Genomic DNA, 15,806 nt, shown 5'->3' with positions numbered 1-15,806 from the left:
GTTTTTTGTGACAAACGAAAATTTTCAAACATCTATGCAATCTATTCAATATGATTCATTTCAGTAAACTAGTGTCAAAATTTTCACAGCCTTTCTTAGAATGTAATTTCAATCAAATTCAATATTTTGATGGGAATCTTGCTCCAAGCTTACTGCTATCATGCACTGTTTTTGCACTTACTAATCCTAAAATGTACAAGGTTTCGTAGTTAAGGAAAAACGTTTTCTCTAAAATTGTTTCTGTATTTTGCTAACCTCAGAGCACTTTGCAGTGAAACTTAAATTGAAATTCAAATGAAATGTGTACCCAAAAATGTTCCCGTTTAAACGTAAGCGATCTCGGCTTGATAAAAGTTTTCCTGCAAAAGAGAGGCAATCTTTAGTTTATGAGTGCAACAAAAGTCATTTCATGCAAAACCGATTTTTCAGCATATGAGCATTCAGTGAATTATGACACAATATATAACAAATACGTGAGAATACGGGCACTTGGATTTCGATTCGTTTTTTGAGTCGGAAAATGATGTCATCTGAAAGCATGATTTACCTACTTTCGTAACTAATGCTGATGGTAGCACAACCGAAAACTTTTGCTTTAAATTGAATTTGAGTGGTAAACCAATACAATTCGGACAATTAATTCCTGGGCAAAATTTTTGAATTTTATGATAATTTGTAGATGATGATACCACAATTAAGCATTTTACGAATAGGTTTCTTACAAAACTATCAGAGCTCTACGCGAAAGGAAAGTTAAATCTGTTTATCTATTTTTGTAAAATGAACCCAGCTCGAGGATCCTCATTGTTATCATAGACGTCAAAAACCGATAAATTGAAAACATAACAAGACTGCTCGTATCAAGGCGAAGCCTTGAATGTTCCGACTGCCTTTTAAGGTTTATGGAGCAGTAAAAACCTTAAAAAGTTCAATAAAATAAAACAAAAAGAACATTTTTTTTCTTCTAAAATTTGAATTTTTTTAAATGAAAATCATCACCCCACACGCCATATACAATAGAAAAGGATAGATTTCGCTCCTTGTTACAAATCAGTTATGGCAATTAATCTTCTTTCAACCAATTTGGAACGATTTTAAGACGGATTAACTCTCCGCTTGCGCGTTAATAGCGCGAAATATATAGCGCGTTAATTGTCCCAAATTGGCCAAAATTGCAATTTTTAAACCCCCATAACATTACGAAAAATAATCACAGGTGAAATATTTTTTCAAATTTAAGCTCAGGACAACAATAGTTTTCGAATGATATAAAAAATTTCCGTCAAAAATGGCTAGTTAAAAAGTCGAAATTTGTGTGAAGAAAAAAACCCACCCCGAGCACAAATATTCCGTTACTTTCGTATCGAAAGTCGGACCAATAATGATTTATAACTAGCCACCAATAACTTCAAAAACATTTTACTCAGCAACAAAATACCATTTTTTTGGTGAGGAGTGTTGATTATGGAGTTGAACAAGTTCGTGCGGGTTCGAGTTTTGCAGTGAAAACCAGAAAAAAAGAAAACATCTCCGAAAAAATAATCGGTTTTCATGAGAAACAAATTACCCGAAAAAGAATTATAATAATTTATTTTTTAAATTTAAGATTTTTGCAAAAATCATCCCCCACACGCCATATGAAGTACAAAGTGATAGATTTCGCTACGAGTAACAAATCAATTATGGCAAATAAGCTTCTTGTAACCAATTTGAAGCGATCTCTAAGACGGATTAACTCTCCGCTTACGCGTTAATAGCGCGACATATATCGCGCGTTAATTGTCCCAAATTGGCCAAAATGGCAATCTTTAAACCCCCGTAACTTTACTAAAAATGATCACAGGTGAAATATCTTTTCAAATTTGAGCTCAGGACAACAATACCTTTCGAAGGATATGAAAAACTTCCGTCAAAAATGGCTGGTTAAAAGTCGAAATTTGTCTGAAGAAAAAAAACCCACCCCGAGCACAAATATTCCCATTCCGTTACTTTCGTATCGAAAGTCGGAACAATAATGATTGTTCAACCTTTGATACACACTTGTTTAAAAAATATCCGAAAATCAAAAAACCACCCAGCGAAAAACAAACCCTAACACTTACACAACCAGATCAGTGAAACAAACTATTTTTCCTTCCTAATAACTATGAGCTTCAGAAACTTAATTTCTTTAGAACGCATCAACAATAATCAAGTCAATGTAATTCAGTTCTCGGAAAACGATTTGGGATCGACGTAAATAAATCAGCGGTAAATTTTCTGTTCTATTCTATTGACTGATTTGGCTACCCGCATTGGAGTTCCATGAATAAAAACCGATTATAATTGAGTTTCCTTATCAATGTCCACAAAAATGAAAACAAATCGGTTATAATCAATTTAAAATGGATTATAATATTACTATTTTTCGAGGCAACAAAATCCTTTTTCAAATATCATAATTGATTTTTTTTCCACTTTAATGAGATGCGAATTTCAACGCACATAAAGTCGTTTCTACGTTTTAAACAAAAGTTGGTTACGTTATTTACTTGTTGTTCAATTTAATTTTTTTCTACCTAACTTTGATTTTTTTGTTACTTTTTTATTTTACTCAACATTAACCCCCTAGCGTTTGCCCATTTACAACAACCTCCCCCAACGTACTGTTTGGTTCACAGTTTGGGAGTGGAGGTTCAAGTGGGGTTGGGTTCAGAAGGGGGTGTTCAGGTGGAGGGGAGTGTTCAGGTGGGGAGGGGGGGTGGGTTCAGGTGGAGGACGGGGGTGTTTTCATGTGGGGGGTGGGTTCAAGTGGGGGGCTGGATTCATGTGGGGGGCTGAGTCCAGGTGGGGGCTGGGTTCAGGTGGGGAAGGGGGGTGGGTTCAGGTGGGGAAGGGGGTTGTTTTCAGGTGGGGGGAGGGTGTTCAGGTGGGCGGTGCTCAGGTGGGGGGTGTTCAGGCTTGAGAGGGGTTCACTGGGCGGAGGAGCAAAGTGACAATTTTCATAGGGATTGAGGTGGAGCAAAGGGGCCAACATTTGGGGGGGGCAACATTCAAATCCATATTCAGTCCAATTTTGTTGTCTGAACGTAGCATGGGAATCGATTATATTTACAAAATTTCAGACCACAAAAATCCATTATAATCGATTTGTTTTCACTTTTCTTAAAAGCGGGTACAACTAGTCTTTCAAAAGGATTTTCCTCTGAAAAACGTTCAAAACAGTGTTGAAAAACTTCCTTGGTATCACTGCCAGCTAATTTTCCCGCACTTAGACCACTTTTGGACTTTTTATGCATTATTATCAATTACTATTAAAATACAAAAATCCATTACATTCTATAATAATAAATTGTTTTTATTGTTTGTTCTAAATTTCTGGATGATTTTTTGTATATGAAATTCATGAAAACCGATTATTTTTTCGGATATGTTTAATTTTTTTTTAGTTTTCACTGCAAAACTCGAACCCGCACGAACTTGTTCAGCTCCATAATCAACACTCCTCACCAAAAACCCCACACCTTAACCCCACGTCCCAGCCCACGTCCCCTCGCGTCCATTATTTACCGCCCCAAAATGTGAGATTTAGTGAGACAAAAAATTAATCAATTTAATTTTAAAATGATTATAAAAAAATACATAAAAAAGACTGAGAAAAAATTGGTTATAACCCATTAAAATTGAATAAAATCCCTGCTCCTTCAACAATTTCTGCTTTACTCACACGACCTACACGAAATCTAATCTTAGCCCTTTTTTATGTACAATGCGCATTTAACCCTAACCCTCCTATTCGTCACGTATATTTCTCAGTCCCAACCCCCCCCCCCCCCCCCCACCCCACTCCGCTTTTAGGTAACCCCTCAGACCCGCCACCACTGCCCCTCTTTGTTAATTCGTAATGTGGAAAATGTGGTGTGGGGTTAAGGCGCGGCGAGGGGGTTTGTAAACGTGGTGGGGGGGGGGGGCTTAAACGGGGGGTTTTAACGAAGAGGTGTAAGCGGGTGGTTGTAATTGTGTGGGAGGTCATATGCTGGAGGGACGACAAGGGAAGTAAATTAGATTAGGAAGAATAAATCAAGACCAGCAAAAATTGTAAAACTGAACATTTTATGAGAATGTCGTTTCATCTGATGCAGTGTAAGTTAGGCCAATAGCAACTGTTCAGTTTTGAACATACAGTTTAGAAAATTTTACAAAAACTCTCATTATAACCCATTATCATTTTACCGTGATCGATTTAAGTTGATTTTACTGATTTGACAAAAATGAAGATTCATATCCATTTTTAATCAATTTTAATGTGTTATCCTAAACTTATCTAGAGACTGACAATTTAATGAAAATCAATTGTATATTAAATTGCTGTCCAAGAAACTCCAGTGCGGGTATATGTTTTCTTTTATGATCATCAGGAACACAACAGCGGCGATAACATTCAATTAAGACCTTCTCGGTTTGCATATAAACACTCTTAATAAATTACCAACATGACTAGATGTTGAACAGAAATATTCGAAAATAGCAAAACAACTGCACACAAATTTTCAGGAAAAACTTACTTAACCTCGAAATTGTGATTATTCCATATTTTCCTAATTAAAAAATATTCCAAACATTTCTTAGTCTGTTCGGATTTTTATACAAACATTTGCTTCTAACAAGAATTAAAATAGCACAGATTGTTCTGACAACAGATGTATTTGCACAAAAAAGTTTAGAACAATAACTAAACTAATTAGTTTAGTTATTGTTCTAAACTTTTTTGTGCAAATACATCTGTTGTCAGAACAATCTGTGCTATTTTAATTCTTGTTAGAAGCAAATGTTTGTATAAAAATCCGAACAGACTAAGAAATGTTTGGAATATTTTTTAATTAGGAAAATATGGAATAATCACAATTTCGAGGTTAAGTAAGTTTTTCCTGAAAATTTGTGTGCAGTTGTTTTGCTATTTTCGAATATTTCTGTTCAATATCTAGTCATGTTGGTAATTTATTGAAAGCTGGAGTCCCGTTGTCTAGTCAACCATTGTGCACACTGATCGAACAATCAAAGTGGTAGGTGGAATATCTTTCAATGCGGTCATCGTGTAGATTCGCGTGGCTCTGTCTGCGCTAGTGTGGCTATTTGGCTCGTCGCCATACCAGTTTTCAATATCCTCCTCTCTGACAGGTACTCCCGCTGTTAATAATAGCAAATTTGATGAATTAGTATGTTTAATTTCTATTTTCCCGGATTGACCAATCTACAAAAAGTTTCCAAAATCCAATTTTCTCACGATAAAAGTTCAAGAAAGCAAATTTCTCTCCCAAAACAAAAAGATGTTTTAAAAAAAAGTTGAAATTTTCGAACAGATTATGAATGTGTTTGTATGATATCGCAGGAATCTTTTGAAAAAACAAGCATTTTTCTTTTACGAGGGACATCGCACTATTAAATAGTGAATATAACTTTTTAATAGTGAAGTAACGGTTTGAATCGGAAAAAACTAAACGGGTTTCAAAGAAAAAAATTGAATCTCTTTTGCTGTATATGATTTTTAGGCCCAATATTATATGACCAATTTTAACTTATTTTTTCCTTCATTTATCAGTTTTGTACCTGTGGTTTAGGGCTGACGAAAAATAAGCACAATTTTATATGAGAAATTTAACTACGTTTCTCTTTATCAGAATTGTACCTGTGGTATAAGTCTCATAAAAAAAAGCACCATTTTACTAGTGGAATCTCCTTCAATTCCTCAATTATCAGAATTGTACCTGAGGCCATTTTTTCAGGACAAATCTATTTTATTTTCTTGATTATCAGTTTTCTACTTGTGATGAATGAGAACTTTATTTATCACACTTGTACCTAAAAAGTGAATGTTATAAAAAAGACACCGTTTTCTAGGTTAAATCTAACTTTTTCCTCAATTATTAGACTTGTACGTATGGTTTTAGTCTGATTAAAATACTACTTTTTACAGGACAAATATAGTCTTAAACCTCATTTAGCAAACTTTTACCTGTAGTGTAAGTCCCATTAAAAAAGAACCGTTTCATAGGACAAATCTAACTTCTTCCTTCCTTTATAAAACTTGTACATGTGGTTTAAGCCTGATAAAAATAGGTCGCTTTTTACAGGACAAATCGAAATAAAGTCCTCTTTTATCAGACTTCTAACTGTATTTTAAATCTGATGGTATTATTATGTCAGTTTTTATGGGAAAAATCTAAATAAAATCCGCAGCCATCGGACTTATACTGGTGGTGTGTGTCTGATAAGAAAAACTTACTTCTTATAGGACTAATCTAGCATCAACCCTCCTTTATTAGACTTGTACCTGTAGTGGAAATCTTATAAAAAAAGACACCGTTTCATAGATAAATCTAACCTCTTTCCTCATATATTAGACTTGTACGAGTGGTTTGAGTCTGATAAAAAAAAACTTTTTTTTCTAGGACAAATCTAATTAAATTCCTCAATTATCAAACTTGTACTTGTTGTTTAAATTTGAAATTAATAGGTCAATTTTTATAAGAAAAAAATCTAACTAAAGTCCGCAGTCATCAGACTTATACCGGTGGTTTGAGTCTGATAAAAAAACTACTTTCTACATGGCAATTCCAGCTTTAATCGTCATTTAGCAGACTAGTACTTGTCTTGTAAATCTTTTTAAAAAAACACCGTTTTATAGGATCAATCTAATTTCTTTCCTCATTTATTAGACTTGTACGTGTGGTTTTAGTCTGATAAAAAAACTACTTTTTACAGGACAAATCTAGCCTCAACCCTCATTTAGCAGACCTGTACCTGTAGTGTAAGTCTCCTTAAAAAAGAACTGTTTCATAGGACAAATCTAACTTTTTCCTTTCTTTATAAAGCATGTTCCTGTGGTTTAAGTCTGATAGTAATAGGCTTAAGTCTAGATTCATTTCTCATTTATCAGAAAGGTACCTGTGGAGTAAGTCTTATAAAAAAGGCATTGTTTTTTAGGACAAATTTGACTTTATTCCTCATTCATCCAAATTATACCTGTGGCTTAAGTCTTAAGAAAATTAGGCATGGATTTATAGGACAAATATAAAATCAACCCTCATTAATGAGACTTGTAACTGTCTTGTAAAAATCAGGCATCGTTTTGAAGGACAAAACTAATGTCATTTCTCATTAATCAGATTTTTACATGTGGTGTAAGTCTTTTAAACAACAGTCACCGTTTAAAGGAGAATCCAATTTCATTTCTCAATTATCAGACTTGTACTTAAGGTTTAAAACAAAAGTAGGCACTGATTTATACGCTAAATCTAGCTTACTTACTCATTTCTTAGACTTGTTCAATTTGGTTACTAACGTTATAATTTTTGCTGCTTTGCTGGAAAACATCCAATGGGATGTCCGGACTTTGTCATACCTGAGCTTTTACTACGACATACGCAAACGAACTTTCTTTTATCTAACACAGACAAGGAACCTTACGAAGATCATTTGTGTTTTTTCCGCCCATTGGCAATGTAAATGAACGGACACAATGATCTCGAATCTCACACTTCTAGATAACTCACAGAATTTGTATTAAAGTCAGGTCATGATCCTAAAAGTTTCCGTGGAGTTTTAGTAGAAGACTTACCTGTTGTCGAGGAATTTGTGCAAAGAAACATCTTTACATATTGTTTCGATATCCAAGAAAGTGAAGATGTACGAGAATAAGCTCCACGAAGAATTGAAAAACTCAATAAAACAGTTAAACTACTGAGATTTAACAATCATATCATTCATAAAAATGATGTTTATTCTTTTTTCAAGTGCTTCCGGTGTCCTAATTGTGACACTTTCTTCAAAAGATCTGAGTTTCTCAACAAACATCTTCTGAGATGCAAGGATCGAGTGAGACATAATTACCCAAAGAACGTGTATGAGCTTCGAGAAACCTTGTTTGAAAAACTAGAAGGGTTCAATCGTCCAGTTTCTGAAAATAACAAGCTTTTCAATAATCTAGCATTTTTCGATTTTGAGTCGTTTCGTTTTCCTACAGAAGAAATAAAAGAGACGCAAACTACTACCTAGATTGGAAAACATGTTCCAATTTTAGTCTAAATATCATCGAATCTGATTGATGAACCCATCTTTTTGTACAACAAGGATCCACAAAACTTGATAGTCGATTTCGTAAGCAACATCGAACTGTTGGCTGAAAATAGTAAGCTGTAGATGAGAACGAAAACTCAAGATATTGAAGTGGCTGTCAATGAACGATTGAAAAAGATCTTTGATCAACTAAACGAGCGAGGTAAAAACTATTCAAATAGCAAATTTGAGTACAAAGATGAATGCATTGAAGATTCGGAAGAAGCTGATATGTCAACACAATTCTTGCGAGTTCAGAAGAATCAATTTGATTATTTGAAACAACATCTGGAGAGATATGTAAATACTTTACCTCTTTTTGGATTTAACAGCGGTAAATTTGACTTAAATTTGATCAAGTCCTACTTAATCCCTTCTTTCATTCGCGATAAAGAACACGAAACGTCATTCATCAAAAAAGCGAACGACTTTATATCTTTCAAGTTTGGAGATTTACAAGTCCTCGACCTAATGAAGTTTCTGGGTGGGCCAACTACTCTGGGCTTTTTCTCAAAGCCTATAAAACTAGCGAAACGAAAGAATTGTTTCCCTATGATGGGTTTGATAATCTAGACATACCTGACTTTCCCGAATTCCTACCGCATTAAGCCTTTTCAGCAAACTTAGGAACAATAATCCTATAGACAAAGACTACATTGATTATGACAAGCTAAGAAAGAGTGGGCTTGACGAACAACAAGCAGTGAAAAAGCTTCAAATCAAATCTGTTTCTCCATCTGGTTTGGATAATTACAATTACTTGCAAGAGACTTGGCAGAAACGGAATGACAGTGTTCAAAGACTTTTTGCAGTCGTATAATAACAAAAATGTTGTTTCAACCCTAGAGGCAATGCAAAAAATGATTCATTTTTATCATAGCAAGGGAATTGATATGTTGAAACTTGGATGTACACTTCCAAAACTAGCAAACATATGTCTACATAAATATACAAATTAAAAGCTTTCTCCATTTTGCGAAAGTGATAAAGATTTGTGGGAAAAAATACGAGAAGACATGACCGGTGGGCTTTCCTTTGTGTTCATTCCAAAAGCGGTAGTTGATGAATCAATCATCAGAAATTCATCAAACGTTTGTAAATCAATCGTTGGAATTGATGCAAGTGAGCTCTACCCCTTCTCAATGTGTCAAGATCTGCCGACAGGACTGTGCAGGAGTTTGACAATGATATGCAGAAAGTCAAGACTAGAAATTTCCGATCTCGCAACTTTGAGAATATTGTCTGTCTTTTTACCAGAAAACAAGACAAGAATGCAAAATTGAGAGGTTTTTCACATCTGGAAAACAGAAAAAAATCGACTGTTTTAATGTTACTGGTTACTGTGATCACTGTAAAACAGTGTTCAAAGCAATGGGATGCTACTACCTCTTCTGTTCCTGTCAAGGAGCTCGTCCCTCCCTAACAAAACAGGATATTGAACGAGGTAATGAGAAGAGAGAGAGAGAGATGGATGATATGAGGCGGGAATACATAAAAGAGAAAGGATACAAAGTTGAAGAAACGTGGGAGTGTGAGTCGTGGGAAAGTTTCAAAACCAATGACAATATCAAAAAACATATCACAACCCACTTTCCTTTCCCTAGAAAATACTTCTTTCTCTAGACTCCCTTTTAGTAAAAATAAAAGATGAATCCCTTTTTGGTTATGTTCAGTGTGATTTAGTTGTTCCAGATGAACTGAAATCAAAATTTGCGAATTTTCCTCCAATTTTCAAAAAAAAACTGAGGTTGCAAGAAACTATATTGGAGATTATATGAAGAATTATGCAATTGAAAACGAATTGTCAAAACTTTCTCACAGAATGCTGGCATCTAGTTTCAAGCTGGAAAATGGAACAGTTATAACTCCTCTGTTCAACTTTTATTTGGAACTTGGATTGCAGTGCACCAAAATTTACGGTTTTGTTCAATATTCTCCTCAGTAATAAATTATTAGTTTCGTTCAGTCAGTGGTTGATGCGAGAAGAGAAGGAGACGAAAACCTTCTACCAGGCGTTGTAGCAGAAACAATGAAACTTTTGGGTAATTCCTCCTATGGAAATCAGAACATGGATAGATCCAGGCATTCAATTACGAAGTATCTGAACAATGAAAAAACTCATAGAGCAATCACTGAACCATTGTTCAAAAGATTAACTACATTTGAAAAAGACTTGTGTGAGGTGAAGTTGTCGAAATCCACCATTGAACACAGAGAACCCATCATTGTTGGTTTTTTCATACTGCAGTATGCAAAAGTGAGAATGTTGGAGATCTACTATAACTTCTTCGAGAAATTCTGTGATGTCAACAAGTTTGAAGAGTTAGAGATAGACACAGACTCACTTGACTTAGCACTTGCTGAAGAAAATTTATATGACTGTATCCAACCAGATAAGAGAGCTGCTTGGGGAAAAATGAGGGAAAATGATTGCAGAGACTCTTTCAAGGCAGATGCAAAATCTAATTTCTTCCCTCAAACGTGTTGCAGCAACCATAAAAATGCGGATAAACGGGAAACGGGATTTTTTAAAGAATAATTTAGATGTACAGAAATGCTATGTTTGTGTAGCAAGACATATTGCTGCTATGACAACAAGTCATATAAATTCAAATTCACTAGTAAAATTTTGAACAAACGAGTTCTAGAAGATTCTGGAGACGGCCCCATGTGGAGAGTGCGCGATGTAGCAATCAACCTAGCATCTATAAAAAGAGAATTCAGAACCGTGAACCATTTGGTGGCCACATATGAGCAAACAAAGAAAGGACTTAGTTATTTTTATCCAAAAAGACAAGTTCAAGATGATAGAATTCATGCAAAACCATTAAACTGATATGAACTGATGAAATGTAAAAAACGTATAACGATGATGCAATGTAATAAATTTTTGTACAATGCAGTTTTTTTGTTGGTGTTTTATTATAAGTTTCAATTACGATGCAGTGATTGATATACTTTCTTTGTAATTTATTTTTTTTCTCTCAAAAAATTGACTTTTTTCGAAGTTTCAGTAGGTTTCAGCATATTTTCAAGTAGATGTTTCACATAGTAAGACTATCTAATAAAATAGTTAATAGGTTGAATGATAACAAATCTTATCGTGTTTCGTAGTTTTTCGAAAAAAAAAATCTGTTTTTTGAAAAAAAAAATCTCAATTTTTACCCATAAACTCTTACCCTTTACTTACCATATACCAAAAAACTAATTAAAACACCTTCATTCCAAAATCTACACGTAACTAACTAGTGATTATTACCAGTTAGATAACGAGCGCCAAAACTTTTGCGAAAAAATAGACATTTCCATTCAAAACCCAATAATTCATTTTTCTTACGATTCTATTACCATCACACAAACCATGAAACCTTACCAAGTCTATTCCCTATCTTATTACATTGTAGACTCTATACCCAATGTTAATACATAACGAGGCTGACCCGAAATCTATAATGTATCTTAATACATAGGGTCAGCCACGCAGCCCCCCCCCCCCCCCTCCTAACCTCCAACATCTACTATTCTAACTTCTTTTCTCATTTATCATAATTGTACCTGTGGTGTAATTCTTATAAAAAAGCACCGTTTTATAGGAAAAATCTAATTTCATTGTTTCCTTATCAGAGTTCTACCTGTGGTGTAAGTATTATAAAAAATAGGCATCGTTATTTAGGACAAATCTTATTTCTTTTCTCATTTATCAGACAAGTACCTGTGGTGTAAATCTTATAAAAAAAGTACCATTTCATAGTACAAATCCATTTTCATTGCTTGTTTCTCAGACTTTTACCTGTGGGGTAAGTCTTATAGTGAACAGGCGCGGTTTTAGAGGATAAATCGAACTTCAGTCCCCATTTAACAGACTTGTACCTGTGGTGTAATATTTATAAAACATAGGCAACGTATTATAGGACAAACCTACCTTCCTTGCTTCTTCATCAGACTTGTACCTGTGGTGTAAGTCTTATAATAAATAGGCACTGTTTTATAGGACAAGTTTAACTTCTTTTTTCACTTAGCAGACTTGTTTCTGTGGTGTAAGTCTTAAAATAGGCACCCTTTTATAGGACGAATCTAATTTCATTGCTCCTTTATCAGAATTGTACCTGTGGTTTAAGTCTTATAGCAAATAGGAACGGTTTTATAGGACTTTTCTAACTTCATTTCTCATATATCAGTGTACCTGTGGTTTGCCAAGTTCCACTGTTTGCTGGAGACCAAAGGCCGAACCATAAATCAAACCAGTGTTTCTGCAAATGCAAATACAACTCCTCGGCCTCGCCATTTGTTGCGAAGTTGATGTCATCGTACAATCTGCCTCCGATAGAATTGCAATGAGCCCTTGCTCCATACCAGTCCAAAAGAGTTCCGATTTTTTTGAAGTGTTTGACAATCATGTTGAAGTCCTGAGTGCTGTCAATCTCACAGTATGAAACATCCACCTTGCAGATTTAGACGTTGTAATAATTTCGCTTCATTTGGAAAAAAGATCTTCAAGAAAGCGGTTTTTCGAAAAAATTTCAATAATTTTTAAATATTTTTTCAGAAGTAGAAATGCCAAGATCTTGAAAAAAGAGAAAATTTAAAAAAAACAGATTTTCGTTAAAAACTTTTTATAAATTTTATTGAAATATTTCCCAAAATTGACAAAACTGAGTAGAAAGAGCAAAGAATTTAGTAAGCCAAATGACCTTTACTCTTTGACCTTGATGAACACAGCTTTTATAGCGCACTTATTTTCAGTTGAAAAAATTCAATGATATCAAAAGGATAATGATAAGAAACATCTACAAGTAATAAAGAATCCTCCCGCCGCACTGACTGAAGAAAAAGTATGAATAAAAAAAATCGAAACAAAAAATCAAAAAAAGATTTTTCACTCAATTTTTTTTTCAAAAGTTGACTGTCATTAATTTTGTAGAAGTAGCTATTGAAACCACTGAAGAATGCATGAACGAGTCGTAAAAATAGCTAATACAGCGTTAAAATTTTTGGAAAACTCTGATCAAACTCTGTCTAAAGCCTTATCTTATTCAGTCTGAAAAACAAAACGATTAACCAGATTTTTTTTTTCATCACTCTGACAATTTGCTCAATTTTAGTTTTAAAATCCAAAATATGGTTTTACAAATATATATAGTTTTATAGGTTACCACACTTGCGCCCCTGTCAGTTTTCCCTGACATATCCAAAAATGGTCGAAAGAGACGAATACACACTACGCCCTGCAAAAGAAAACACACTTAGGAGGCTGGTCGGAACAGAACCAGTACGTCAACGGAGGAACGTACATGAACTTAAACCTAGCCGAGAGACGCTGGAAAAGAGTCAATGAACGCAAGTAAACAGAAAAAAAAGTGACTTGTGTTTTGAGAAAATGACCCGACTTTTCGAACTTCCAATCTTGATTTTCTAAAACAATTATATTGACCTTTTTTTGATAAAATTGTAACCCAGTTAGAAAAATTTTGGTTCGCTAGAAAATGTGATTGGGAAATTCCATTTTCGAAACTAAAAAATGATCACATTTCTCGTGAAATTTACAATTTTGCTGGGCGACACTTCAAAACGTTCAAGTTGAGGCGAAAAATTATGTGTACTAAATTTCATTTTCACCCTAATCTGATGCAATTCTGATCACATAAGTTTAGAGGCACAAAATGAATACAATCAACTGACGAAGAAAGTGAGACAAGACTGCTCGTACCAGAGTTTGAAAACGAACTTGATCTGTCGATATTGCATCTGGAACCAGTTCAAAACAAGTACTTATAATATACGTTGATATTCATCACTGTAAAAAATTTAAAACTAAGAAATCATGATCCATTACTAAAATTACAATAAAATGTAAAGCTGAAACTATTTCTACTTTCAGCCAGAGAAAATATAATACAGACTAAAATCAGTTACTTCCTTTTCTCCTCTAATCTCGCAAGAATATCAGTATATTCTAGATCTAACGAGACTAGGAAATATAAGAGTAAGATTAGAATTGGAATTAGATTAAAAAGTTGCGCGGACCTATCCGGCCGAAAATAAAATAGCGTGACGAACAGACGGTGTATCTTATCTGAAATTACTGTATGAGAAGGCCACCCCAGACTTAAACTCAGATCAAACACTTAAACGACTATCAGCAACGAGCTCATCAGCCGGCAATTTAAGCGACGTCGTTTCTACGAGATGGGGGTGGAGGCGCCTTATAACAGAGTGGGGGGTAAAGGTTCCTAAAACATTGATAAAGGATGCTGAATGAGTACTCCAAACCAAATTGCAAACAGACGTATTAATATGGCTACAAGGACCACTTCTTGATATACTTCCCGCTAGACTCGTGCCGGGTTAATAAAGAGTTGAGCGAGTCCCCGAGAGATAAAACTCTTTGAAAACTTATCTTAAGAATAAAAACCGCCGAGAGCATAAACAATCTTCATTTTCTTCGAATGTCAGAAAAATAATTACCAGCCAAATAGCTCAGTAGAAATTATCAACTGAATTACAGAAACGGCGTGTTGCATAACAATCATTATCTTCTGCAGATGCCCGGGTTGACGTACATAGAAGGAAAACACTTAACATACAATTTCATATATGGCGTCCATGGAAAAAATGCTTATCATACTATTTCCATACAAAATTAAAAAACAGTTTTCAAGATTTTTAATGCACAGTTTTATTCAATTTGGCTCATTTGAAATTTTATGGTCATGTAAATAATGACAAAACAATTTTGGATGAGAAAATGCTTGTCATATAATTTTCATAGATGAAAATTGTATGATATGAATTTTGTGATTGAACTTTTTTTTCAAAAATCTCTTCAAAAACCTGTCTCGGTGATTACAAATGAAGTTAAAGAAGACTTTCTATGACAAAAAGCAATTTAACATCAAAAACATGATTTTAGTTTTGTAAGTATGTATGAAATTGTACGAAAAGCATTTTTTGGATAAAAGAGAGAAAACTCAAAAATCAATTGAAACTTTGTTTGGGCATTTCTAAATGAGTATAATAGGGGTTTTCAGTGGTTGAGATCAACTTACTGTCAAACATACAATTTCAATTGCTGTCGGCAAAAAAGTTTAGAATTTAGTTATTATAAATGAAAATTGTATGATATGTTTTTTCTTCAGAGAAAAAAAAACCAACGAATATGAAAAAAAATTAATCCTATTTTTGGTTGCAAACTTGTTTGTGTGCTCAAATAAATGTTTTACAAGAAAAATTTGCATGCAAAAATTAACTTTTTCTGTTTATAACGTAGTCCAGGATACGTTTTTCACCCAAAAAATCCAAAAAACATCAAAAGTGTTTTTTCTTGTAAACATATTTTTTTTGTTTCATATGCTAAGATAAAGATAAGTTTGTAAGAACAACGAACTTTTTTCTCAACCACTAAAATTTTCAAGCTAAAAAGTATCTAGCCATACACAATAAGTTACAATTTTGGTACATTAATCCGTGTGAAATTGTTAAAATAACTTACTTGGCTAAAATCAGAAAATGCAGTTTATCTGCGTGGCAACTGCCAGTTACACTCTGGGTTTTTTTATGCCGAAAAAGCCTTGATTAGTGTCTGAGATGAAACACAAAAAATCAAAACAAAATTTTTTTGTAAATTCATTTAAGGAAAAATGCTTATCAAACAATTTCTTAATATGGAAAAAATGTTTATCATACAATTTCATAGAACAAAAAAAATTTGCTAG

General features: G+C 34.1%; 1 protein-coding gene across 5 annotated transcripts in view; it reads right to left on the bottom strand.

Annotated features, from left to right (window-relative positions):
• Positions 1-4,914: 4,914 nt before the first annotated feature.
• The window catches only part of LOC134852908 (uncharacterized), a 59,897-nt gene continuing 49,005 nt past the window's right edge, over positions 4,915-15,806 (bottom strand). For all 5 annotated transcript variants that reach the window (XM_063868769.1, XM_063868765.1, XM_063868766.1 and 2 more), the window contains 2 exons: positions 12,278-12,536; positions 4,915-5,166 (listed from right to left, as the gene is read on the bottom strand). In XM_063868769.1, coding sequence (XP_063724839.1) covers positions 5,003-5,166; positions 12,278-12,536 — 423 coding nt within the window. In that variant the 3' untranslated portion in view covers positions 4,915-5,002. The remainder of the gene's footprint in view (positions 5,167-12,277; positions 12,537-15,806) is intronic.

The sequence above is a fragment of the Symsagittifera roscoffensis genome, chromosome 8, assembly GCF_963678635.1.
Source record: "Symsagittifera roscoffensis chromosome 8, txSymRosc1.1, whole genome shotgun sequence".
Taxonomy (NCBI): domain Eukaryota; kingdom Metazoa; phylum Xenacoelomorpha; order Acoela; family Convolutidae; genus Symsagittifera; species Symsagittifera roscoffensis.
The sequence above is the reverse complement of the archived record's forward strand: the minus strand, read 5'-3'. Positions and strand labels throughout refer to the sequence as shown.